This window comes from Siphateles boraxobius, unplaced genomic scaffold (genome assembly GCF_051911475.1).
Source record: "Siphateles boraxobius isolate OS27281-9 unplaced genomic scaffold, OSU_SipBor_1 25, whole genome shotgun sequence".
Classification (NCBI taxonomy): Eukaryota; Metazoa; Chordata; class Actinopteri; order Cypriniformes; family Leuciscidae; genus Siphateles; species Siphateles boraxobius.
In genome coordinates this window covers 18,173,347-18,201,248 of record NW_027508866.1, presented here as the reverse complement: position 1 = coordinate 18,201,248, position 27,902 = coordinate 18,173,347, and the positions used below count along the sequence as shown (strand labels likewise).

Here is a 27,902-nt window from a genome sequence, read left to right as displayed (position 1 = left end):
AACATTTATCAAGTTCATGGATAATTGTGTGTGCATTTATTAATCAATCTGTTACTAAAATCATAATGAAGTATACTACAAAAATCAGATAAGTCCAGGATATGAACGCAAAGCGTTTAAATTGACGTTAAGCACTTTCCTCCCATAGAAACTAAAGCTAAATGTAGCTTAATGTATAAGTCCCCTTATTATGTCGAACAGTCGAAATAACGAGATATTTGTTGAAATAACGAGATATGTCGTAATAACGACTTAAGTCGAAATAACGAGATAATATGTTGTAATAACGACTTATGTCGAAATAACGAGATATTATGTTGTAATAACGACTTATGTCGAAATAACGACATATTGTCGAAATAACGACTTATGTTGTAATAACGACTTATTATGTCGAAATAACGAAATATTATGTCGAAATAACAAGATATTATGTCGAAATTACGAGATATTATGTCGAAATAACGACTTAAGTCGAAATAACGAGATAAGTTTTCCCTTTTTTTCTCACCTTGCAGTTCAGGGGCTTCCGTAGATTTGACTGCTGGATTTGACATAAAAATAAAAATAAAAAAAAAAATGTAAAAAAAAGAGAAAATGCTTAATTAACTGAAGCATATATTTTAGGCAGTGAGCCACACTATACAGTAGCTAAATCAGGGCCATGTAATTCAGTTGATTCTCATGCCATGTTCTGTACAGGTGGAGATACCGTTCCAATCAGTGATTGAGGTAATTATCACATGGAAATTGACTGTGACCTTATCTGAGATGCTAAGTCAAGACCGAAACCACAAAATCAAGACTAACTCCGGAAATAGCAAATAAACAATTTATTTGCAAAACAAAAATCATTTTAACCACATTTTTTTTGTATTCAAACAAATGCAGATTTAAAAATCCACAAACACACAAGAAAAAACAAAACAAACATTACAGTATTTTTTCCAAGTACAGTAGAAAAGTAAACATATCTGCTCATTTGAACCTCATTTTGCAGGTGTTGTAGGAAAATTCAAACTTAAATGTGCTACAGTACTTCTTTTCTTTCGGATTCAGTCGAGTGTCATGATATCACAGTACGTTTGGTGTCTGAGACAGATTTCAGAGTCCAAGAGAAGCTTTGAGCAGCGAGGTCATATCATCAGGTAACGTGTCCTCTTCATCTGGAAGAACCAAACATATATGTATTCATTTTACAACAAAACACAGGCGAAAATCCCTGCGAGTTTCATTAAAGTATTCTCACCCTCCTCAGTTGCAGTTGCGGTCATGTGCTGCTCTAGTTTGAGTTTTCTCTCTCCAATTCGAAGCATGGCTTCCTCTATGGAGTCCTTACTTATCAGCTTGATCACCTTCACCGTCCTTTAACGGGACACATGCACTCAGATATAAAAGAATGAAGACAAAACACCAGTGAAACAACAGCAAAGACTACAGTGGGACACACATGTGCAATGTCTCTTACTTGGTTTGTCCCACCCGGTGGCAGCGGCCCTCTGCCTGTTTGTCATTGTAAGGGTTGCAGTCAATATCGTGAAGGATGACCACATTGGCAGAAGTCAGGTTAATGCCCAGCCCTCCGGCTCTGGTGGACAGCAGGAACACAAATATGTCCTGGTCTGTGTTGAACTGGTCAATCAGCCCAATTCTGTAAAAGCCCAGTCAGATTTACAGTTACTGTCCATTTACTTAATTGGCTTACTTCACTTTGATTTACAAGTGAAAAAGTGATTTACAGTACGTTAAAAGTGGCAAAGGTTCCTATGGATAATGGGGTAAAGTGCTTTGGCCAAGAAAACAATGGTGGTGGAACAGGGCAGTGATCTATATGAATAAATGTGTGGTTTGTCACAATAATTCAATTAAGGTGGACATCTACCACGCATTATATGCAGAATATATTGGTACCACCGGTTATCAGCTAATATCTATTATATTCATGTTATATTCATATCTAGTATATTTTAAAGTGCCCCTGTTATGCTGTTTTAAATGTTCTTAATTTAGTTTTGCAGGTCTCCTACAATAGGTGTACAAGCATCCGCGGTCCAAAAAAACTTTTGATGGTCAGACCAACTTGGTCAAATGGCCCAGTCTGTTGTGATTGGTCTACTCTGCTCTGATTGGTCTGCTCGTCTCTGATTGGTCAGATGACAGAGTCTGTTGTGATTGGTCTGCTCATCTCTGATTGGTCTGATGACCGTGATCCACTCAAATATTTAACCGTTTTAAGCAGTAGTGTTTTCAAAACTGATGATAATAATAATAAATGTTTCTAGAGCACCAAATCATGATATTAGAATGATCATGTGACACTGAAGACTGGAGTAATGATGCTGAAAATTCAGCTTTGATCACAGGAATAAATTATATTTTGAAATATATTAAAATAGGAAACAGTCATTTAAAATGCTAATCATATTTTTGAATATCACTCTTTTACTATATATTTTTTTCAAGTAAATGCATCCTCTGTGAACACAAGAGTCTTCTCTCAAAACAATAAAATCTCACAATCAATGAATAAAATATTATAATAAAAATCCTAGAAAAATTATCAGTAGTAGTAGTAATATTATACATTTTTCATAACATTCATTAAATGGGTTATAATATTCTAACATCAGGCTGTCCAAAGGTCAAATTATCAAACAAAACAGCTACTTGCAAACAAAACCCAAAACAAAAACGGCACAGGTAGAACACAAAACAAGATGGCTCAAACATAACGTAAGATCCCTGTAACCCAACAAAACCATCAAATTAAGACAGACAAAGTCTTCAAGGACACGGATGGGGAACCTGAGTGTCACTGAAGGAGACACCATCCTTGATTTACAACAGCTGTGACAAGACACAATAATCATCAGGTCCACCTCATCACACACTGCCAACAACAACGCTGTCCCTCATTCCTGTCATGAGTCTGGACTTGAGCCGATGCCAGAAGGACATACATGATGATGATTTGAAGGAAGGAAGGGTAGATTCTCACGACTCCTATACTGAGCAAGATTGGACATATAAGTGTGTTTACCTGTCACTCATGGGTGTTGAACCGTCCAGCCGAATGTATCTGTGCTTATGGTGTCTCAAGAACACCTCCAAAATGTCAAGCATCATCGTGAACTGGCTAAACAGCACCACTCGATCACCCTGGGGGAAAAAGAGAGAGAAAGTGACCACACTGATGGAAATGAGAGGACAAAATTCATTGTATGGAAAAAAGCAGCATGAACATTCTGCTAAATGTCTGCTTTAGTGTTCCATAGAAGAACGAAAGTCATACGGGTTTGGATTATGATGATGTCTACTGTGTGCATTACTTAAAACCAAGTATATACTTACTTCTAATATAGTTGAAAGTATGCAGTATGGTGTAATTTGGAAGTGCATTTCTCTGCACAGGTAAATAACTTTCATTATACTCTGTAGGGTTATTGAAAATGTAATTTGGTCTGCGGAACATAAACAGGAATCTGTTTTCCCCCAACCTTCTCCTTCTGGGAGTTCAGCAGCTGTGCGAGGAGGCTGAGCTTCCCCGAGTCCAGCATTATTTCGGTGTCGAGTTGGTATTCCTGCAGTGCAGAATACTGCTGACAGAGGCGGTGTAACTCAAAGTCTGAGAGAACCTCCATGTCCTCTTTGATGAGAGCGTGATCTGCGTCACGGTGACTCGGCTCCTGGAATGTTTCAGCCAATTAACGGTAAAGCACACAGACTCTTCAGATAAGATACACACGTAACAATACAAGATGTTATATACAGTTATAGATGGCAACCTAAAAACTACAATCCCAATAAATATCTGCCCTATTTGTGCTCATTCCCAGCTGCAGTTCTTTATGAAACACAAAGACAAGACTGACCAATATATCTGTTTTATGACCTATACTAATACAAATACTTTTTTATTTGTGTACGACCAAAATGCAGAACCAATTTTTAAAAATTGCTTAACAAAAATTAACTAAATTTTTACGTTAAAAATTAACATATTTTCAAGAATATTTTATTATTATTGTTAATAATGAGAATTAAAGAATTAATAGAATTAACTTATTATTATAACTATTGTCCACACAGCTGTTTGTGGCCAATAATAATAATAATAATATTACTAATACATAGTATTTTTAATTCTTAAATAAAATATGTTCAGTAATTGTTTTTGTTGTTGTATAATCACAAAAATAGAATTATTTATTTATTTTCCCGAATAGCTGTTCATTGACAACCATTGCTCTGAAATGTATTAAATGCATACTTTCCTCAGCAGCCTAATAATAATAATAATAATAATAATTCTTTATCAATAAAAATAATAATTAAAATATATTTATACAAAAATTATATATTTTTTTGTTGTTCAATAATTGCTGACACTTTATTTTAAGGTGATGTAGTTGTATTGTACTACCTTGAATAAGTACCGAGTAATATTAATTAATTACATGTACTACAGAGTTTAAATTATAGAGTTACCGTTAGGGCTAGGTTTAGGGTTAGTTACTTGTAATTACCCATAATTTACTGTTATTACTATAGTAAGTACATGTAGTAATGTGTAACTATGTCACCAGTGTTACCAATAATTTTTTATAATATAACAATAATAATTGTTGCATAAACATCATTCATATTCATATTCATAAATAATCCTAATAAATGTATGGTTCTTGGATAGAATAAGATGGAAATGATAGTGCCATAGTGAGTTCTGTTTACTTAAAATCAGCCAGAAAATGTAAGAATTCCACAGATTCAGTCTGAACCTGATAAGATCTGAACCTAAAATGTGGTTGATCAACATGTAAAACTTCATATGAAAATATCTCAGACCTTGAGCAAGAGTTTGCTCATGGCTTTGAGTTTTTCTGTGGTATAATACTGCCGGTGAAGGAGCGGATGGTTGGACATCTTTCTCAGCTGCATCATCACATTGGTCAGCTCACGTTCTGCAGAAAGACATGGTTAAAAAACTATGGTTCACATACTGTATACTGAAGCCAGTACATTTTACAACACTATCTCCCTCAAATACATACTTTCTCTATTACTGGAGCACTTCAGTTTGTGGAAAAGAGTGTTGTAGAGTTCCTGCTGCCTCTCGGACATGGCACAAAATTCAACCTGCTCCTCTTTAGCAGGCAACTGCTTCAGGACCTGTCGGGCACATCATCATCTGTCAGTGAACCACTAGAGTGCCCTAGAGTCACAGAGGGTCGACATGACAAGCAAAGTGCCTCATCTGCTTGTGAGACTGAATAATGCATTTGAGATGTTGTCCAACATATTCCCACATTGGCATGCATTCTGAGAGCACATGCATTATGCAAAATGCTTATGGACTATGCATGCTGATGCACCTCGCTCTTCACACGTCTGAGGATGAAGGGTTTCATGATAAGTTTGGCCTGGGTGATCCTGTCCCTCTCAAAACTGCTCTGCTCCTCGGAAGATTTCTGGTGGAGACAGATTAAAGAAATATCTGGAACTACATTTTTTACATTTACTGAAGACAATTGGAATGGTGCTGGTCTTGAGTCTAGGGTGTCTCTAGGGCATGGCAAAGTGGTTGCTAGGACATCGCTAAAGTGTTCTGGATGCTTTCTAGGTCATGGCTAGGTGGTTGCTAAGGTGGATAAAAGATGGACATTTAGGTGTGTGCAAGTTCTACCATGGAGAACATCTTGGAGATCTGTGAAGTGCTGCTGGAGAACATGCTGGGCATGATGAAGTTGAGCAGGGACATGAGCTCGAGTAGGTTGTTTTGCAGTGGGGTTCCAGTGAGCAGCAGTCGATATTTGGCCTGGAGGGACACAAATGAAGGAGAAACCTGAATGCCTGAGGGGGCAAAGGCAGTTTAACCCCATCCGGGCCACACACAGTCCTGCTTTTACAAAAACAGACATGTGGCTGTAATAGAACTCAAGCCATTTATTCTTAATGACCACTGACACGTTGCTATGGACGACAGCTATACATGCAACTTATAGGGATCTTACGTTGATGGCCATGAGGTGTCGGTAGCGCAACGAGTTCATGTTCTTCAGCAAGTGGCCTTCGTCGAACACGGCATACTCCAGCTTGAGCTTGCAGAACAAGCTGCGGTCACTATTATTTCCAATAGCCAGGTTGTAACTGTGCACAAGAGACCATTTAATGAGCTGAGCTATTAAGGGGCAGGACATGAGGCACAGCCATGTTTCATTACCATAAATAATGAATGGGACAGGGTCATTTTACTTGGACCTTTTCACGTTCACTCAAACGCTGAGTATTTCATCATTATTATATCTTTAACAAGGGTGCTTTTCTATGCTAGCTTCATGGCTTGTGGTTCTGTGTGTGTAACAAAGTTCAAGAGATACATATTTCCCCAGACGCCTCATGCTTGGTACCCTTCTCGGATTTGCATGCAGGTGGTCTATGAAGGATATGACGCCTCGAGGCTTTCTTCAAGGGTTCAGGGCAATCTTGAGAGCTTGAATTTTGATACTCACGTGGAGACAATGATGTTGTAATCCACTATTTGATTCAGAATCTCGTAGCGCATATACTTGCGATCCTCAGCAGACCCTACCAAAATAAATCAGTTAGATTGACACCAACATTTTCTTTGAAATGTTACATTAAAAGTTAAGTGTATAATTTATTCATGATAACACATTTCCTTTGTAATTAATGTAATGTAAATTAATCTTTTTGTAGGTTGTTTTCTCCCACAAAAGTGTAAACACTGTAGTGCTATCAAAGCCTTGGTTTATCTCCGAACGAGCCAAAAACAGGAGCATTGGTTCAACCAAACTATGTGAGTGTGAGGCGACCATCAGTAGGTTCAGGGAGTGTTTGGGGAAAATAACCTGAAGAATAATCTCTCTCTCTCTCTCTCTCTCTCTCTCTCTCTCTCTCTCTCTCTCTCTCTCTCTCTCTCTCTCTCTCTCTCTCTCTCTCTCTCTCTCTCTCTCTCTCTCTCTCTCTCTCTCTATATATATATATATATACATACATACATACAGTATTTCAGAAAAGTGAGTACACCCCTCACATATATATATATATATATATATATATATATATTACAAAATGCATTTTGTGTGTTTAGTGAAAAAAAAAAAAAAATCATGTATAAAAAAATTGCAAAAAGATATAAAACCATAGTTTTACCATAATATACAAGCACTTTGAAACTGGGGCACCAAAGTTTCAGTTCCCGAACCCAATTATCTGTAAAAGTAAAAACAAATTGAGATGATTCAGATGGTTGGCTGTTTTATACTGATGGTTATTTAGATGCGCATTGCTCTGTTCACCAAGTGTAGAAGCAGGAACGGTGATCAGATGAGGCCCATGGTTCCCTTCCTGATATAGGTATGCCAGGAACGAGATGGCCTGGATGGTCTTCCCCAAACCCTAATTTAAGATAGTACATTCTAGTGATTAAATGTGCATTCCTTGCCATGTAATGAACATTGAGATCATAAATATCACTAAACATTTATAAAAGGACTATTATTCCATTACCATTTCATCTGCCAGGATTCCACTAAGTTTGTTCTGATGTAGTAAAGCCAGCCAGTTCAGTCCAATCAGCTGGTACGGTTTCAACTGGAATCTAGACAAAAACATAAAAAATATTTAACTCAGAGAAATATTAAAAGAATCAATCACTCGACAATGAAAATGCCAATCTTTCCACAATCTATGATGTTAAATCTTACGTGCTAGTGAGGATCTGGGGCTGGCTCATAGAGCCCAGGTCATTGTTCATCATTTGGGTCACGTCTTGGATCAGTTTTACAGATATCTTCTCGCACTTGCTCATGAGACCTTTAACAACTTCCCTTTCCTTCAGAACCTCCCGACATCCTGCCAGCAGCTCAATGGAAAGACCATTTCCTCTGTGCATGACATCATCCTAATGAAGAGATGTGCAAAAGTGTTGCTCTTTGATCATGACCTAAATGATCTGGCAGTTATAAACAGAAAGCAAAATTTACAGTTCTCTCACCAGGTCTTTCCACCTTTTAAAGGGTCTCAGCTCTGTGATTTTCTGAGCCTTCTTCAAAGAGCATCCTGCAATGAGTGTGAGCTCATCCACAGAAGCGGTCTGAAAGAAGCTGAGGATCTCTGATTTGAGTTTGGATAGAGTCTCATCTGATTGGTCAGAGTCAGAGTCCAGTAATACATTCACCATAGAGGCCTCAGAGTCACTGCACTCCTCAGACGAGCTCACATATATGTTTTTTGTGACTACCGACTGCTTTGCAAGAGGTCTGCGTGGTTTCGGTTGGGGTGGGCTGGGAATTTGGGGAACCTGAGCTTGTTGGCGGGTATTTGCAACCTGTCTGGTGCGTTTGGCAGCAGTGGATACTTGAGAGGCATCATCCTCAGACTCAACCACTAAACGTACAGAAAGAATGTAAGCTTTAGGACAATTATGACACTTACGTTGAATCTCGTGTTTTTATCAAAGACTTCATCCAGATCGGATTTAAAACGATAATCAAAACATAGATGCAGTCCATCAACACCCCCAAAGCTTCACAGTCCAAAAGCTCGTCCTGGGTGTACATTTCATTCAGTAATGTTAGGCAGTTTTGATTTATGCTGTTGTTTTATGCAAACATACTACATTCACCATGTCGTCATTGTTGTGATCTACAATGTCAACTGTAACACCATTCTCTGCAATTTATAACTATGAATACTTCTGTACAGTGGCCTCATGGGATAGTAAAGTGTCCTTGGCTATTGTTTCATGAGAACCGTGTTACTACTGTCAAACTGCTTTTGAAATACTATAATACTATAATGTCAATTGCGATTTTAAAGCTATAAACAATAAATATCCTATCAAACCTCACCAAGATCAGAGAACATTCGTAGTGTTTCCAAGGCATCCTCAATAAGCCAGCTGTGTTCCTGAAGCACATCCCTGAGTTCCTGTGGGAAGTCGCACACTTCAACTTTAGCCCTCAAGCTCAAATAAATATCTGGTGTACATACCAGAATGGCCAGCTTCTGTCAGTGATGACTCACATTCTTGTTCAGATGAGGGAACTTCCTCTGGAGTTTTCTCAGCATACGTTCCTGATCTTTAGATCCTGGCTCAGGTCCCTCTTCCTCTGAATCATCCATCTAATGAGACATGAAACACTGTTGTGGCCCACTTCCCTGAATACTGCAGGGATGATGCTTTTTTGTAGGCCAAACCCCAGAAAAAAGTTCGCATTTTAGCACTCCATTTCCATTAAGTCAATGAACGGATTTTTGCTTCAATTTGAAAGGGTCTGTGATTAACAAAAACTAAATGTATTTTGATGTTTTATATGTTTTGATGGATGTTTTATTTTACATACATCGGTAATACCCCCTTGTGATATTTTTAAAGCTTTTACTTGTGTACTTGTCTGCTTTTACTTGTCTTTTTTAAAGCTTTTTACTCGCTAACAAGTGTCTAAATGGGACTACAGATGTTTTCGAGACATCTTCATGTCGAACAGATAAACTCATCTGCTCACTAGTCCGTTTTCACAGCCTCGTTGAGTTTATAATGGAACTCTTTAACTATTTTAACTCAAACTTTCAGGGAATATGTTCCTGTTCGGTCATTATTTACCTTAAAAATTTACAATTTAATACAAAAATCTTTACATACATTTTTTACTTTATTGGAAAGGTACGAAACTTGGTAAAGGTTTTGGCTCTTGCTGTGTGAACACACAAAAATATCATGGACATCATTCAAAAAGGCTAAATGGTCCTGAAAAAATAGTCACACTTGTATTGTTCACGGTCAAAAATGACGAATTTCATCTAGTGGAAACATTTGGTACTGTGCACAAACAGATTCTTACTGAAAGCAAATTTTTTCAGATATCAACCTCAAATTTGGAACAAAGCTTGCTTACATTTATGGCTTTGATTTTCTCACAGTTTTAGAGTAAAACATGTTTTGGAAAATATATATTTCATATAAAATTTGAAAATTGTATTTTTGTGCATTTTTCATAACAATAAATGTAAAATTGTATAAATTTTTTCAAGCTCACTTTTTAAAACTTTTTTCACTTCAGCGATAATCTGCCAAATGTCTTCTTTAAAAACTTAAGTATGTGCTTCAAAGCATTAAAGATTTATGACAGTTTAAGTTGGAGATTTAATTTTCAGGTCTATGCACGAAAAGTGAATAAATGGATTATACATTATATATTACTGCATAAATATAATTTATTACTGTAAGACTGGAAGAACTGGAAGAACTAGAAGAGAGGGCTACTCTCTGAGAAAACAAAGGAAATTAACATTTGAACTCTCGTGCTATATTACCATCCCCATTCGAGACACTATCACACTTGTCTCAGTCTGTTTCATTCGTACGTCCTGCTCCATGGTATAATGAGGACTTGCGTATGATGAAAACATCTTGCCGTAGAATGGAGCCTATGTGGCATCTTTTAGGTCTGACTGTTCATTATTAAATGTGGAAAGACTGTTTTCAAGAATAAAAGGCTGGAATTGTTTCTACAAGATCTGACTATTTTTCTAAAATGATTGATGGTAATTCTAGACAACTTTGTAATTCAATTAACAATTTGTTGAACCATAAAACTGTCTCTTATGTTTCTGCTTCTGATCATCTCTGTAATAAATTTCTGGATTATTTTGTCACCAAAGTCGAAAATGTTTGTAGAGGTTTTTGCACTTCAACTCTACTGTCTTCCACTACTATTCCTTTTTATTCTGGTACTAAGTTGTCTAAATTCTGTATATTTTAGCACATTCTCTTTTAGCAGAGGTTTCAAAAATGAAAGCAGCTACTTCTTTATTAGATCCCATACCATTTGGTCTCTTTAAAACATGTTTTGCTTCCTTGTGCCCTTTCGTTTTGAATATTTTAAAAGGAACGACTCCCTGTGTACTGGGGTTGTGCCAGCATCTTTTAAAACTGCTGCAACTACCCCTGTGCCTAAAAAGTCAAATATTGATTATGAGAACTTCGCTAATTTTCACTTAGTTCTCACTAGTTTCACTAATTTCTCACTTTAGTGAGAATAATCTATTTTTTACCCTCTGCAATCAGGATTTCGTAAATTACATAGTACAGAAACAGCTCTGGTTAGGGTCACCAATGACTTGTTAATTGCCTCAGATTCTTGCAGTCTTGCAGTTTTAATCCTACTTGATCTCAGTGCCACTTTTGACACTGTTGATAACTCAATTTTAATTATTCGTCTTGGAACTGCATTTGGGGTTTCAAATACTGTTCTTAATTGGTTTAAGTCCTACCTTTTCGATCAGAAGCAGTTTGTTGCCATGGGTGGATTTAGATCTTAGGTTAATGTTGTGTAGTCTGGCGTCCCTCAGGTGTCAATTTTTGGGCCCTCTTCTTTTTAATATTTATGTTTATCCTCTTGGCCAATTTTTGAGATCTAAACTTTAATTTCTATGCAGATGGTACCCAAATCTACATTCATTTTAGACCTAATGAAATTGTGCCTCTTAATTTTCGGTTACACTTTATTTCGATAGTCACTTTAGACATTCTACTAACTATAAGTAACTTTTCAACTAAATGTCAACTAACTGTCATTAGAGTATTAGTAGACTGTAGTAGACTGTCAGTAGACTGGTAGGTTATGGTTAGGTGTTAGGGTTCGGATTAGGAGAACAAGTTGACTTGTAGTTGTTAAGTTACTTATAGTCAGTAGAATATCTGTTGGGGGACCAACAAAATAAAGTGTTAGCAGATATTAAGCAGACAGTCTACTAATACTCTAATGACAGTTAGTTGACATGTAGCTGCAAAGTTACTTATAGTTAGTTGAATGTCTAAAGTGGACTATCGAAATAAAATGTTACCTAATTTTCTTTCTGAGTGTATTTCTAAGATGAAGGAATGGATGACAGATAATTTTCTTTGTCTTAACAGTGAAAAGACTAAGATTATGCTTGTTGGTTCACCCGACCGACAACGCAAAGCAGAGCCGGTCACTCTAACTCTTGATGGCTCTATTGTGGACTTTCAAACAAAATTGAGGAATTTAGGAGTAATTTTTTATGCCAATTTAACGTTTGAGCCACATGTTTTGAATACTGTTAAAATTAAATTTTTCCATCTTAGAAATATTGCCAGATTGCGTCCAATGCTGTTATTTACTGTTGCTGAGATTGATAAACATTTTTGTGTTTTCACATATTGATTACTGTAATGCCTTGTTAGCTGGCATGTCAAAAATTACCTTAAACAGAATGCAGGTTTTGCAAAATTTGGCTGCCAGAATCCTGACTAGATCTAATATACGAGACCATATTACTCCGGTTTTGGAGTCTTTGCACTGGCTTCCCATTAGGTTTACGGTGGACTTCAAAATTTTGATGCTTACTTACAAGGCACTGCATGGTTTGGCACCTCAATACTTGACCGAACTTTTAACGCCATATACTCCAAAACGTCATCTTCGTTCTTCGGAAACTGGTCTTTAAACTGTTCCCTTAACTCGTTTGAGATTAATGGGAAGTAGGGCTTTCTCTTCATTAGCTCCAAAACTTTGGAATTCTCTCCCGATTGAGATCAGGCAAGCCAAATCTTTTGGTATTTTTAAATCTCAGCTTAAAACTCTCTTTTTTTAGGTTCGCTTTTAATTGATTTATTGTATTTTATGTTTATTGTTTTTTTAATGTTTATTTTATTGTGTATTATGTTTCTTTGTGTGATGTATCTTTGCTGTTTTAATTGTTTTTGTACAGAGCTTTGAGTTGTACATTTAAAGGTGCTATAGAAAATAAAGGTTATTATCATTATTGCTTGAGTTGATACTAAAATTAAAGTTAAAGAGGTGTGTGAACTCGCAAGTATGATGTCAGGCACTGCAAGTTGCTCTGGCCCCCTTCCTGTTCTTCGGAGTGATGAGATACTTAGTAGACTGTCCTCACTCAATGGCTGGCTGTCTAACTGGTGTCCGCAAAATAATATAGAATTCATAGACAATTGGAAAAGTTTTTGGGGCAGACCTGACCTGACCTGTTGAAAAGAGATGTATTCATCCCTCTTGGGATGGTGCTGCTCTTCTCTCTAGTAATATGGCACATGCTCAAACATGACAAACTGGGGCTCAGGTCAGGAAGCAGACAAACTGGCTAAACCGACCGTCTGCTAGCTGTCTCACGTCACTGAGGTCAGATAAATCCCATCACATAGAGACTCTTTCACCTAGATATCATCATATAGAGACTGTGTCTGTTCCCCAACTAAGGGAAATACAAAAAATTCCCAAATCCATTTAAGTAAAAATTTAATTTATGTTCAACAAATAAAAAACAGATATAATACAGATGAACAAATGATAAAGCTCAGGTTGCTGAATATTTGATCCCTTACTTCAAAAGCACTTATTGTTAATGACACGATTACAGATTATAACCTAAATGTGCTGTGTTTGACAGAAACCTGGCTAAACCAAACAATTACATTACTTAAAATGAGTCCAGCCCGCAAGATTACTATTATAAACATGAGCCGTGTCTGAAAGGCAAAGGGGGAGGTGTTGCTGTAATTTATAGTAACATCTTCAGAACTACTGAGAAGTCTTGTTTTAAATATAATTATTTTGAAGTGTTGGTGCTTAATGTAATACTATCTAGTGTAAATGATAAATCACATTTGAGATTTGTGCTGGCTACTGTATACAGGCAGCCAGGGCACCATACAGACTTTATCAAAGAATTTGCTGATTTTCTATCAGAGTAAGTACTGGCTGCAGATAAAGTCCTAATTGTTGGTGATTTTAATATTTAATATACATGTAGATAACGAAATAGATGCATTGGGATTGGCATTTAAAGACATTCTGAACTCTATTGGAGTTAGACAACACGTGTCAGGACCTACTCATTGTCGTAATCATACTCTAGATCTAATATTGTCACATGGAATCAATGTTGATGCCGTTGAAATTCTACAGCAGAGTGATGACATCTCAGATAATTATCTAGTCTTGTGTAAACTTGCTTTAGCCAAGGCTGCAAAGTCAACTCTGTGTTACAAATATGTAAGACCTATCACTTCTGCTATTAAAGATCGCTTTATTTATAATATTCCTGATCAGTTTCATCTCCTCAGCATCCCAGATAGCTTAGAAGAACTTGATATTGCGATAACTTTTGACTCTCTCTTTTCCAGCACTTTAGACACAGTTGCTCCTTTGCGCTTAAAGAAGATTAAAGAAAATAGTCCAACACCGTGGTACAATGAGCACACTCAGGCCCTTAAGAGAGCAGGCAGAAAAATGGAGCGCAACTGGAAGAAAACAAAACTACAGTTTTTTTGCATTTCATGGAAAGGAAGCACAATTGCGTACAGAGAGGCCTTAAAAGCTGCTAGATCTTTTTATTTTTCAACCCTATTAGAAGAAAATAAACAAAACCCAATGTATTTATTTTAAACAGTGGCTAAATTAACTAAAAATAAAGCTTCAACCCCAGACTTTTTGAAGCAGAACAGCAGTAATGACTTTATGCACTTCTTTACTTACAAGATTGATGATATCAGGGAGAAAATTATAACTATGCAACCGTCTACTACAGTATCGCATCAGGCAGTGCATTGTAGTCTCCTTGAGGAAAAATTTGATTCATTCATTGCTATAGGAGAGGAAGAATTTTCCAAACTTGTTAAATCATCTCAGAGGTCATATATCCACTTCTTAATATCATTAATTCATCTTTGTCATTAGGATACGTACCAAAAACTTTTAAGCTGGCTATTATTAAACTGGTTGTTAAAAAAACGCAACTTAATCCTACAGAATTAGTTAATAACAGGCCGATCTTGAACCTACCTTTTCTGTCAAAGATACTAGAAAAGCCAGTATCCTCACAACTATGTTCCTTTCTAGAAAGAAATGGTATCAGCAAGGATTTTCAGTCAGGATTTAGACCGTACCATAGTAGTGGTCTCCGTACCACTGAGACAGCTCTTATTAGAGTCACAAATTATTTGCTCTTATCATCCAATCATGGTTGTATCTCTCTATTAGTGTTACTCGATCTTAGTGCTGCATTCAATACTATTGACCACAACATTCTTTTAAATAGACTTGAAAATTATGTTGGCATTAGTGGATTTGCATTAGCATTGTTAAAAATCATATTTATCTGACTGTTACCAGTTTGTAGTAGTAAATTAAGAGATGTCTTATCGATCACAAGTTCAGTATAGAGTACCACAAGGCTTAGTACTAGGACCGCTGCTGTTCACTCTGTACATGCTACCCTTAGGAGATATCATTAGGAAGCACGGCATTAGTTTTCACTGTTATGCTGACGATCCTCAGCTCTATATTTTTGCACGCCCTGACAAAACTTACCAATTCACAAAATTAACGGAATGTATAGCTGATATAAATAACTGGATGACTAGTAATTTCCTACTACTTAATTTTGAAAAAACAGAGATTCTAATTATTGGACAAAAAAACTTCCTCACGTAATAACCTAGAATACTGTCTAACACTTGATGGCTGCTCTGTAAAGTCTTTGTCGTCGGTTAGGAACCTGGGTGTGCTCTTTGATACCAATCTTTCATTTAACTGTCCCTAAAATAAAATGTAAAAAACGTGGTGACCGCACCTTTGGCGCTGCTGGACAGAGGCTGTGGAACAGCCTTCCTCTGTCTATTAGGCATGCTCCATCTATCTCCACTTTTGAAACTCAGCTTAAAGGGTCACACCACCCATTTGCATTAAGATTTCCATTGTTAGAAATCCAGTCATACTATTGAATGGTCGTGCAACACTCTTTCATTTTCCCCTGAGACGAGAGAAATCCTCTATTTACCTTTTTCACTTCCTCCTACAATGACGCAAAAATCGTCATTTTACGTCATTGTAGGAGGAAGTGTAAAATGGGGGGATTTCTGTGAAGACTACAAGCACTAGTTCCCACCCTTTCAAACCCGCCCATAGGGGGTTGGACCTAATGCGCTAACAGACCTATCACAGATCAGTGCCAGTTCGTTTGATTTCACCGGCATAAACTTTTTGAAAATATGGACGAAGGTACTGAATACGCGGGCGGATGCATTATGGAGGATCTGGATTTTGACGAAGTTATGGTAGAAACAGATGTTTGTGGCTACCTTTATGAGCCACAGTATAGCGACGAGCAGCTGAGGGCTATGGAGGAACCGGAGGCGGTTGAAGCTGCTGTCACCACAGCCGATGCAGACGATCTGCCTGCCGCGGACGAGGAGCCTGCAATGGCTCGAGCTGGGGCAGATTGGTGGTGTCTGTGCTCTCACTGTGCGCCAATGGACACAGAACAAGAGTCTGTCTGCTGCCGAGAATTCCAGCGGTGCTATGGAATCGGAGGATGACGGACGTGTGTGTTGTTGCTCACCCGAGTTTCGCACCCCATATGGATAGCGGCGTCCTGGAGACCTACTTTAGAATACCTAACGTCAACTGGCAACGTCAGCCAAAGCCTACAGGGTCAAATGGTCGTCTTTCTGTAAAGTAAGTTTATTTTCATTTTGTTAACACGCTAACGTGGCAGGTTCATTGCACAAATATCTTGCAGTTAAGCTAGCTACTGTAGTGGGAGTGGTCTGCGGAGCTGAGCATTGCAATGCACTATGGGGATTGTTGTCTACAATCGACAAGCACTAAAAAGTAATTTTCTGCCTTTTATCGGCCAAGAAGGTCCCAAATTAGAAATTTATGATACTATTCTACTACATATATGACCCCCTTTCAATACATATTCATTTCTCCACCGGTGGAATGACCCTTTAAGACTTATTTTATTCTCTTTAGCTTTTAACACTATATAGCTACCTTCTGTTTGAAAATGAATTTTTATTGATAAGGCTACTTATCCTTGTGTGTATTTATAAATCCTAGGTCTGTGTGTCTTTTAATCTTTGTAAAGCACTTTGATCAACCCTGGTTGTGTCTTAAATGTGCTCTATAAATAAATGATCCATCTTAAAAATACATCTAAATTACGTCATATGCTGTCAATGACAGATGCAGAACAATTAGTTCATGCGTTCATGACATCAAGGCTAGGTTATTGCTATTATGGCATAATTATAGATAGTGCTATTTAATCCTATTATGGGTGGTTACCCTGCACGCTTAATAAACAAACTACAGCTGGTCCAAAACGCAGCAGCTAGTGTTCTTACCAGAACCAGGAAGTAGGACCATATTAGCCCGGTTCTGTCAACACTGCATTGGCTCCCTATTTAACATCGTATAAATTTTAAAATATTGCTGATCACTTACAAAGCACTAAATGGCTTAGCTCCCCAGTACTTGAGCGAGCTCTTAACACATTATAGTCCTTCACGTCTATTGCAATCTCAAAATTCCGGCCAGTTGATAATACCTAGAATATAAAAATTGACTGCTGGCGGTAGATCCTTTTCCTATTTAGCACCTAAACTTTGGAACAGTCTTCCTAACATTGTCTGGGAAGCAGACACACTCTGTCAGTTTAAATCTAGATTAAAAACACATCTCTTCAACCTGGCATACACATAGAACACTATACATTCCTATTATTCAAATCAGTTAAATGATTATTAGGCTGCATAGATTAGGTCGGCCGGAACCGGGAACACTTCCTATAACACCTGGTGTACTCGCTACATCATAAAAAGAATGGCATCTACGCTGATTTTAGCCTTTCTGTTTATTCCAAGGTTAACTGTAATCAGCCGAACCCAGGCCGTATCCAGATCAGATGGTGGACTTGCACCTAGACACGACCACAACGCATCCCTTAAGTGTCAGCAGAGCTTGTGTCAACTAGACTCTCCCCTGTGAAGGCCTCATCGACACGACAGCCATCAGCACTGATCCTCAACAAACTCGTCCCCATACGCGCGTGATGACTCCCGTCTTCAAACAGATCAACTGCATAATATAATGTTCTGATCCAATCTGACTTCTGACCTGTAATGCTGCCTGAATCATAATCATACACTGTTCGTTCTTTGGCCAGAGGAGAACTGCCCTCCCAAATGAGCCTGGTTTCTCCCAAGGTTATTTTCTCCATTCTGCCACCTGATGGAGTTTTGGTTACTTGCCACTGTCATCTTTTTCACCTTTCTTCACCATTGGCTTTTGGTTTGCTTAGTTGGGGACAGTTAATTTTATATTTAACAATATTATTACAACATTATTTTCCTGTTATCTCTGTAAAGCTGCTTTGAAACAATCTGTATCGTAAAAGCGCTATATAAATAAAGCTGACTTGACTTGATCACCTCCCAATTTCCACATCATTCCCTTCACCCATCTCTACCTGAATTCAACCAAAAATCTATATGGTTTAATATGAACAATTATCATGCAGTATTATACATGTTTGGTGTCATTTGAATTGTCTCATTCCCACAGAAGTAAACTAAAAAGGTAATAGGGTGAGGAGAGTTTAGAGAAATCTTGTTAACTGCTGTGAGTGTGACCCCATGTAAATCAACTTCTGTCCCCAGTAATTCTGGGACGGTGATTAATGCAAATTCCCACTGTGAACTCGACATGTTTAAATTTGAAAAGAGGTTTCTGCCTTGGTCTGAGTATTTAGAAAGATGCTGAAAAAGGCTTGTGGCAATTTGTAACTCAAATTAGCCCGTGATGCAGAGTGTATTTTATAATGTCAGGTTCGCATCTTCTCTCTTTATCCCAGAGCATTTTATGTTTTGTATTTATTATCTTTGAACTGATTAGGAAATTGACCTGATACATGTACTGGACATGATAAATTGTTACATTTGATTTTATTCTGACTGACTCTGAAATTGTTTTCCCAAGTAGATTAAACGGAAACCGCAAATTTTGCGTCATATTAGTGACAAGAAGTGAATTTATGTTTAGGGCAGCAAAAGTGCTGCTTAACCAACCTAAATCTGGGTGTCTTACCTCTGTTTTAATTTAATGTTACTTTAGATAAGTGTACGTGGGAAACCACGGCATGGCCAATCCAAAGCTATTATAAGACAAGTAAAGTTGTTTGACTTATATCTGTAGAAGTGGCCATAACTCTACTGAAGTAAATGTTACTTTAATTTCAAGTGTATGCCATTCCATGGGGGCTATACCAAAGTATCTTTGATTGTGTAAGCGTGAATGCGACCGATCTCAGGTATATAGCAATTACCTCTGTTTGGTGACCGAAGCTGACAACCTTGTGATCGTGAGACCCACGTTAAACAAGGCGTGAGGACCTCTGAGCGATATAGCTTTCTAATATGAACGAGTAAAATGTAAGTTAAGCGTTAAATAGAACAATCAAATGTATTGCTTACTTATTATATAATTGACCAATAAACAATTGGCAATCTAACCTAAATTCAAAGTCGTGATAAAATGGAGTCATATATAAAATGGTGTCAGATAAAAGCTTAAATGGAATTAAATTACTTTGCCACGCGGAAAGACAGTAACACGCAGAGACCTTTACCCGTTCAAAATCCCCTAAAAATACAAAATATTTAGTAAAAACATTTATTGAACTAAAATATAGTACAATCATTTAATCATTTACTTAATTACAATCATAACATTAAAATAGTCTTGTTCATTTATAACCTATATTTAGCTCCTTACTTCTGCAGATTGTATTTAGGCTTCAAAAGTTAATTGGTGAAGATTACCATGAACAAAAAACGTAAGAATCGTAAACTTTTGTTGATATCAGATCTTATTTTCTGCAATTCAAAGGCCAATGGAAAAATCCTATTGGGTTTTTGTCGTGGGAACCAGGGTGATGCAAACTTCTGGGTTGGCCAACAAAAATACATCATCCCTGCAGCGCTCCATAAGCCTAGTGCGAACGCACACACCCTCGCCAATGACAAATAGACTAATACATTATCTTGAAAAGGGATTAACCGTAACCTGGCAGTCACAGGTAGAAAGACATACTGTTGGTGTCCTTGATCTGGACACTCTCTTCAATTTAGCCTCAGTGGATTTGCAGCGGCTCAAAACTCCTTGCTGTCAATATTGAGAGGATCAGAGAGGGAACGACCCATGTTAATCCAATGACTGTGTGTGAGCTCACCTCAGAAGCCCGCCTCTTTCTGCTGCGACGGGAGCTGTCGCTCTCCTGGGAAGTGCCACACATCTGCTGCTGTCTCCTCTCCTGGACCGAATCAGATGCTGGAAAGGAGAGCAGCATGTCAACAAAGCTCAGCAACACATGAATCAATGCAGCAAATGCATCTTCACCTCAGACTCAGCTGGATTCAGCAATACTGAAACCATCCAAGCGATCAATGAGTTTTTATCATGGGAGCAGCTTAGATTGATGGAGTGACTGCTCATCTGTACCTGCTATCCCAGACGTCTTCAGGGGCGAGGGGTGCGCGTTGTTGGTCACCTAAAACGTCAATGAGATGATTATTGCCAAACAATGGCAGGGATGCACACAAAATTGTCACACTGGGTCTAGAAAATGCTTGTTTTTACCATTCGTGACCCCTTCTGTTGTGTTTGTGGAGCTTTTGAGGTAGATCTTGTTGTTCTGTTGTGCTTCAGTCTTCTCTTCGTCTTCACCACAGTTACTTCCTCCTCGTCAGACAGTGATAGTTCATCCTCAGACGATGACGCTTTTTTCTTACGCTCTACTTGTCTTGATGTCAAAGTACAAAGCATACCGTATAAAGCATAAAGGCTACAACTATTTTATGGAATCATTTTAATTATCAGTACATTTAAAATAAATGTAACACAAAACACCCTAATTTACATTACTGATTACAAAAATTAGTATTTATTTATATAAAATATAACCATATATGATTATGCAAGGATTTGAATGTCCTTATACGTTTTTCACCATAAATTTCACAGTAATTCATACTTTTTCCTTTCAAAAACCATACATTTTACAGCATTTTACAGTAAAATTACATACTGTACTGTATAATGCAATGATAAACCATCTAGTTTTCATCATATATGGTAAGGTAAATTACAGTTAACCAATTAAAGTCATTATGAAATCAAAATGGACAATTCTTAATTTTTTATGGAATGTTCCAGTAGGCTATTTATTATAAATAATTTTTCCATGCTCATTTTTTAAATTATTGTGCCCTCGTAATCTTTAATTGAAATGTAATCATTCCCTCTTGCAGCATTATCTTTTCTCTGATGATGTGTTTACTGGCGTGAGGGCGGGGCAACCTGTCACTCACATGAGATCCACTAATAGCTCCCCACAACCATCCGACCATCCAATCAATTCCCCAATGACAAAAGTCCCGCCCTACATTGTATTCTTGTTCGAGAAGCCTTTTCACTCAGATATACGTCACAAAAGGGAAGAAAAGACTATCGTAACTTCTGTTTCATGCCGACTTTACGGCAGCATACAGTGTCTGTGTAAAATTACAAAAATATTTAATTGAGAGGGTGCTTTATATTATGTCATTTATATTTACAATGCCTCAAGCACAAATACTAAAGTTGATGACTGACCTGACTGGCATCATGGAACTGCCTGATATCTCAATATCTGAGTCAGAGTCAGAAAGGGCAGTGGAGAAAGATGATCCTGATGGACGTTTGGTTTCAGGAGTCTCTGGAATGATAGTGTCTGGCTCTGTTGGAATTAAGCATTTCCTTAACTGTGGCAAAACCACAATGCATGCCCTTGAGAGGCTTATTACTGTGCTAGCAAGACAACACTGCTCTAATATTCAGAGCATATATACTGCATATATGTATATATGCAGTATACATGTGATATTATAGGTGGCGATTTGCTTGGGGGCGGAGGGGGATTTCCCTTTCTGGAGCACGTCAAAACTTAGTGTTTACGTCCCTTGGTCAGGATAAGAATTATATCTATAGGAAGCCTGAAATGTAACATTTAAATAAACCAAGTCAAAATCTAATTTAATTGTGTATTTCATATGAAACCAATGAGAGGTACAGACTACAGAGGTAATCAGCTCAAACGTAGATGTTTATAATGTGTATGAGAGCGTCCCAATGAGGAAAGGATGGCATAACAGTGAAAATCTCGGTCTTGATTAATTAAAATATAAAAATTGATTAAAATATTAATTTTTAACCCTCTGGTTCTGTTCGCATGTCGATCAATATAGTCTTTTTTTTTTCTTTCAATGAAATGGTTGTACTATATTTTAGGTCGATAATGTTTTTTATTTACTATTTTTAATTTTTAGTGGATTTTATGGTACTAAGTTATATTTATGCAATAGTTATAATCCATTTATTCACTTTTTGCGCATTTCAAAACATCCCTCTTTTTTCACAAAAATAGGTAGGCTAATATATCGATTAATCGCATCTAAAATAAAATTATTTGTTTACATATACACTCACCTAAAGGATTATTAGGAACACCTGTTCAATTTCTCATTAATGCAATTATCTAATCAACCAATCACATGGAAGTTGCTTCAATGCGTTTAGGGGTGTGGTCCTGGTCAAGACAATCTCCTGAACTCCAAACTGAATGTCAGAAGGGGAAAGAAAGGTGATTTAAGCAATTTTGAGTGTGGCATGTTTGTTGGTGCCAGACGGGCCGGTCTGAGTATTTCACTAACTGCTCAGTTACTGGGATTTTCACGCACAACCATTTCTAGGGTTTACAAAGAATGGTGTGAGAAGCGAAAAACATCCAGTATGCGGCAGTCCTGTGGGCGAAAATGCCTTGTTGATGCTAGAGGTCAGAGGAGAATGGGCCGACTGATTCAAGCTGATAGAAGAGCAACTTGAAATAACCACTCGTTACAACCGAGGTATGCAGCAAAGCATTTGTGAAGCCACAACACGCACAACCTTGAGGCGGATGGGCTACAACAGCAGAAGACCCCACCTGGTACCACTCATCTCCACTACACATAGGAAAAAGAGGCTACAATTTGCAAGAGCTCACCTAAATTGGACAGTTGAAGACTGGAAAAATGTTGCCTGGTCTTATGAGTCTCGATTTCTGTTGAGACATTCAGATGGTAGAGTCAGAATTCGGTGTAAACAGAATGAGAACATTGATCCATCATGCCTTGTTACCACTGTGAAGGCTGGTGGTGGTGGTGTAATGGTGTGGGGGATGTTTTCTTGGCACACTTTAGGCCCCTTAGTGCCAATTGGGCATCGTTTAAATGCCACGGCCTACCTGAGCATTGTTTCTGACCATGTCCATCCCTTTATGGCCACCATGTTCCCATCCTCTGATGGCTACTTCCAGCAGGATAATGCACCATGTCACAAAGCTTGAATCATTTCAAATTGGTTTCTTGAACATGACAATAAGTTCACTGTACTAAAATGGCCCCCACAGTCACCAGATCTCAACCCAATAGAGCATCTTTGGGATGTGGTGGAACGGGAGCTTCGTGCCCTGGATGTGCATCCCACAAATCTCCATCAACTGCAACATGCTATCCTATCAATATGGGCCAACATTTCTAAAGAATGCTTTCAGCACCTTGTTGAATCAATGCCACGTAGAATTAAGGCAGTTCTGAAGGCGAAAGGGGGTCAAACACAGTTTTAGTATGGTGTTCCTAATAATCCTTTAGGTGAGTGTATGTGTGTGTGTATATCATTATATTTATATAAGTTATATAAATATAAATCAATATATAATAAACGGCGATGACGAATATTGGTAACGTTATTCATTTGCATCTATTTATCATTGCTATGAGTATTGCACACTTAAAATAATGCTCTTTTATCTAACCATTGTAGGATGACCAGTCACATTAAATAAAACATTATTAAAGCATCATCATTCATTATGGAAGCGAATGAACAGGCTCTTATCTCAAGTTCATACTGTCAAATTTAACACAGCCTACCCGAGGGATCCACATGATGTGAGGATGCTGACTGTCCTTTCTTTCTCCTCATTGTTCACTCTCTCTTATACGTTAACATCAGCTGAATCCAGGTTCTCGCATAATGCCATGCAAATCAATCGATTCAATCAATAGAATCATTCGTCGCTGACCGAATTCACTATCTATCAACTGTAATGAGCTGATTTTTTGGACAAGAGTAGCATTTCTCTCTAACAAAGCACGGCGAGCTAATGAATGATTGCTTTGTCAATAAACAACCTCGCATCGGCTTCGGTCATCGGTAATGACCAGATAACCCTGTTTAACTCGAACCATTTCTATGCACGTTCTGAGTCTTTGGGATATTTCACCGGCTGAATTGTGTATCTAGTGTATTTAATGAATGAAGACAGCGTAATCATACGCTAGCCGGTTGTAACATCTGTAACTACGGTGGCCGTAAAGGTACCCACGTGTAGTCACAGTCGACTGAGAAAGAGCCTATGAACTTAAATACATTACACTTGTACTGTATCTCAATTTTTATTATATATGTATGTATGTATTTAATAATGTATTGACATACTTGTAGTGTAGTAAACGAAAGGGAATAGTTAAACCAAAATTAAAACAGTAGGGCCTAATTGTTTCATCCGTTTTTGAAATAAAATAAAAATTATATAAAAGTAAATTAAAACACGAGACATAACTGAATTAAACTGACATGAAACTCGTTTCCTATGGGAGAATGCAGCAGCACAGAACCATCACATGTCTTTGAATGATTATGACAGCATGGGTTGAAACATGCACTGTTACAAGTAAATCGATCTCGTTTCCGAGCACATCCTGTCATTTTCCTTTCATTCAAACTTTGTCTCCGTGATGCCCGACTGTGAGCAGCTGGTGATTTGATTGACAGCAGTCCTGTGATCTCGCTTCATAAAGATGCAGGTTGGCAAGAAGCGAGAAAACAATAACAAACGGGTTTCAGAGGCTGCTGACGCTGCGAGGTGACGTACTTTGACTGCGGTAACACTGCAGCGACTCTTTCACGAGTGCTGAGATTCAAATTATGGATTTACATAAGCGGACTAATTCTCCCTGGATCCATATAGACACCGTTTTGTTGAGCAGACGCATGGTATAATAACTATGTAAACTTACATTAAACGAAAGTGCACCATCATTTATAATAGGCTTTGAAAAGGAACCCGCTGTTTAATCACTGAGAATGAACCAGTTTGGCTTTGTCGGCAAAGTGTTGAAATATAGGCTACTTGTTTGCTTTCACTCAATTTGTGGTGTTCTGCCATTTAAAATGTCCGTCCCGCGAGTAAACCAGGTGGTCAGATGCACGTGTAGCCTAGCTGTCACTACTTTGAATAGTGGCGATTTTTATTCACCCAAGTGAATCGGATCTTTTGAATCGGTTCACTAAAACAATTCATTCATTCAGATACTTTCTAAAGGTAACATCATTACAAGTGAATGGCTGCATCAAATCACATAGGCCTACTTCCCAACTATAGGTTAGTAGGAGAAAAACAGTATGTGACAAAAGAAGAATATCAGAATTCACAGTTCTCACAAAGACGTAGGCAAAAAGTACCCGGATGACCTACTTCTTCTGGCAAGATTCTGAAATGTGCATACTATGGACACTTTACAATCCCATGAGGCCACAGAAGAGGATTTGTGAATGGCTTTGTTTGAAATAGCATACTCTCTTGAGTAGGTACTTGTTTTGAATAAGTAATTACTTCACTACTGCTAAAAAAGTATGTTCTATAGCCTAGTATTCGTGTGAAGTATGAATGTAATCTAGACATGCTACATTCACCATGTTATCATTATCATGTGACCTAGTGTCAGTTCTCTTTGCTGCACTGTCATTCATAAATCATCTCCCGTGGCCTCATGGAATAGTAAAGTGTTCATCGTATGTACTCTTCAGATTTTTTGCTGGAAGTAGTAGGTCATCCGGTCATCCATTCAGACATACTTCATTTGTCTCATGCTGTTTTTCGCCTATGTGATTTCGGTGCAGCCAAAGGCAGTAAAGCAACGCAACTGATGCGGTAGGTCACATGATAATGACAACATGGCGAATGTATGTCCAGATTACATTAATACTGCACACATTTTTTTATTATAGAACTTTTTTTAAGCCACATAGTGATACTTATTCAAAATAAGCAATTACTCAAGAGGGTATGTGATTTCAGATGCAGCCAACTAGGTATTTTGTGAATTATGAGTGAGTTATTGAATCCTTCACTTTTACTTTTTTTTTTTAATTAAAAATGTGCATGCCTACAACTCTAACATGCTCCATTTTGGTCAAAACCTTTATCGAGAGAGAGAGAGAGAGAGAGAGAGAGAGAGAGAGAGAGAGAGAGAGAGAGAGAGAGAGAGAGAGAGAGAGAGAACCATGCATTTATGACCATCAGTTATTTAAGTGATTTATAATTCATCTGCCCTCTTTCTCTGCTTAAAAATTAAATTCACAATAAAACATGAATGTATAGTCTATAACCTGAAATTGTATTCCTATAAGTCCAAGAATAAGTCTATAAATCATTATGATCAGTGAAGACCAAATCTTTCCAAAAATTAAGAGTAAACAACCAAGATCAGTTAGATGTGAATATCAGCACATTTGAACTTTAAAAAAAAAACAACATTAATTTCCATAAAATATAGGCCTACATGTAACATTTCAAAAGATACATGTTCCAAAGATATGTTCCAAATAATGTTTTAAATAATTCCATATCATCATAAAACATTAATAACATTTTATCAACAAATATTGTATATGATGAACGTTGGGGATAACATTAATATCAAAGATATTAAAGAAATATATATTCACATATAAAAGAGGAAGATGTACGGGGTGTAATCAAAATAAAGAAGAGGAATTTAATTATTTGTAAAATGTCCATATTTCTGATTGCTTCGCGGCTTGAAAGTCCTTGTAATGTTTCAAAACAAACCTTCAAGTCAGCCTTGAAATGCGTGATATCCTTTCAGACCATTAACATTTGTGAATGTAAAACTTACCACGGTCTGCACATTTGAACCGCATGTTGCCACCTTCCTTGCGTGACGTCAGTCCAGTTGTTTTGGGTCGTTCGACCAATCGGAAGCAGGCTCGCACTTCTACAGAAGCCGATGTGGGTCCATCCTCGCGCCAGCTTTTATCCTCCGTTCCTCATCACAACGCCCCCTCGGTAGGGTGCATGAACGGGGCTCTGCTTTAATCAGCAGCTCTGACATGGAAACCCCATTGCAGTTGCAGAACGATTTCTTTCCAGAGCAGCAGCAGCACCAGCACCAGCACTACTGCGGGCGGGAGGAAGAGCGCTCCATCAGGCACTGCACCTGCAACAACTCCTCCACCTGGGAGGATGCGAGGAAAAGCCAATATTCGCACGGGACGCCGCTGGGAACTTTAAGGACACCGTCCGTCTCATCTTCAACCAGGCAAGGCGCTCAATACAGCGAGTTCACGCCTTCTAGTCATGGTAGTTCATCCAGACATCATCACCACCACCACCACCATCCTCACCGCGAGCTCAACCGGCAGCAGATTCGGGGCAGTCCGGCCAGCAGCCACAGAGAGAGTAACTCTTACACCCAAATAACCATGAGCAGCTGCAGATACAACGGCGGCGTGATGCGGCCGCTCAGCAACTTGAGCTCGTCCCGCAGAAACCTGCACGAGTTTGACTCGGAGTCCCAGCCACTGCAGCCAGTCTCTGCGGCGGACGCGTCCGACACGCTCGCCTCCAAGCCGGAGAACAACTCCACCACCCTCATGCCTTACGCTACGGGGGACGGGGGAGGAGGAGGTGGAGGAGGGGGTGGATGTAGCCACAGCGGGAGCAAATCGGGCAAAAAGAAGAACCAGAACATCGGACAGAAGCTCGGGCACAGGAGGGCCTTGTTTGAGAAAAGAAAGCGACTGAGCGACTACGCGCTCATCTTTGGGATGTTTGGGATCGTGGTGATGGTCATTGAAACTGAACTCTCGTGGGGAGCCTACGGAAAG

The 27,902-nt window shown here is 38.2% G+C and overlaps 2 protein-coding genes across 6 annotated transcripts in view; one reads left to right on the top strand and one right to left on the bottom strand.

Moving 5' to 3' along the window:
* Positions 1–818: 818 nt before the first annotated feature.
* Positions 819–26,991, bottom strand: smarcad1b (SNF2 related chromatin remodeling ATPase with DExD box 1b). Of its 4 annotated transcripts, none has more exons than XM_077242976.1 (23): positions 26,912–26,991; positions 21,504–21,627; positions 20,490–20,652; positions 20,352–20,400; positions 20,083–20,180; positions 9,049–9,147; positions 8,874–8,952; positions 8,018–8,409; positions 7,728–7,924; positions 7,531–7,621; positions 7,320–7,419; positions 7,174–7,233; positions 6,510–6,585; positions 6,012–6,147; positions 5,684–5,815; positions 5,373–5,468; positions 5,052–5,169; positions 4,846–4,961; positions 3,498–3,686; positions 3,041–3,159; positions 1,469–1,651; positions 1,250–1,365; positions 819–1,166 (listed from the first exon to the last, which is right to left on the bottom strand). In XM_077242976.1, exons 1-23 carry the CDS (start codon positions 26,934–26,936, stop codon positions 1,105–1,107), a joined length of 2,820 nt encoding a protein of 939 aa, XP_077099091.1. In that variant the 5' UTR covers positions 26,937–26,991; the 3' UTR covers positions 819–1,104. The 4 variants fall into 4 exon arrangements, with proteins under 4 accessions (XP_077099091.1, XP_077099092.1, XP_077099089.1 ...); XM_077242977.1 differs by having other exon boundaries at positions 21,504–21,606; positions 26,912–26,977; XM_077242974.1 differs by lacking the exon at positions 26,912–26,991 and adding an exon at positions 23,861–24,297.
* The window catches only part of kcnn2 (potassium calcium-activated channel subfamily N member 2), a 33,196-nt gene continuing 32,262 nt past the window's right edge, over positions 26,969–27,902 (top strand). Inside the window, exon 1 of one of the 2 annotated variants that reach the window (XM_077242979.1) lies at positions 26,969–27,902. In XM_077242979.1, the coding sequence (XP_077099094.1) occupies positions 27,126–27,902 (777 nt within the window). In that variant the 5' untranslated portion in view covers positions 26,969–27,125. The other variant, XM_077242978.1, reaches the window with a different exon arrangement.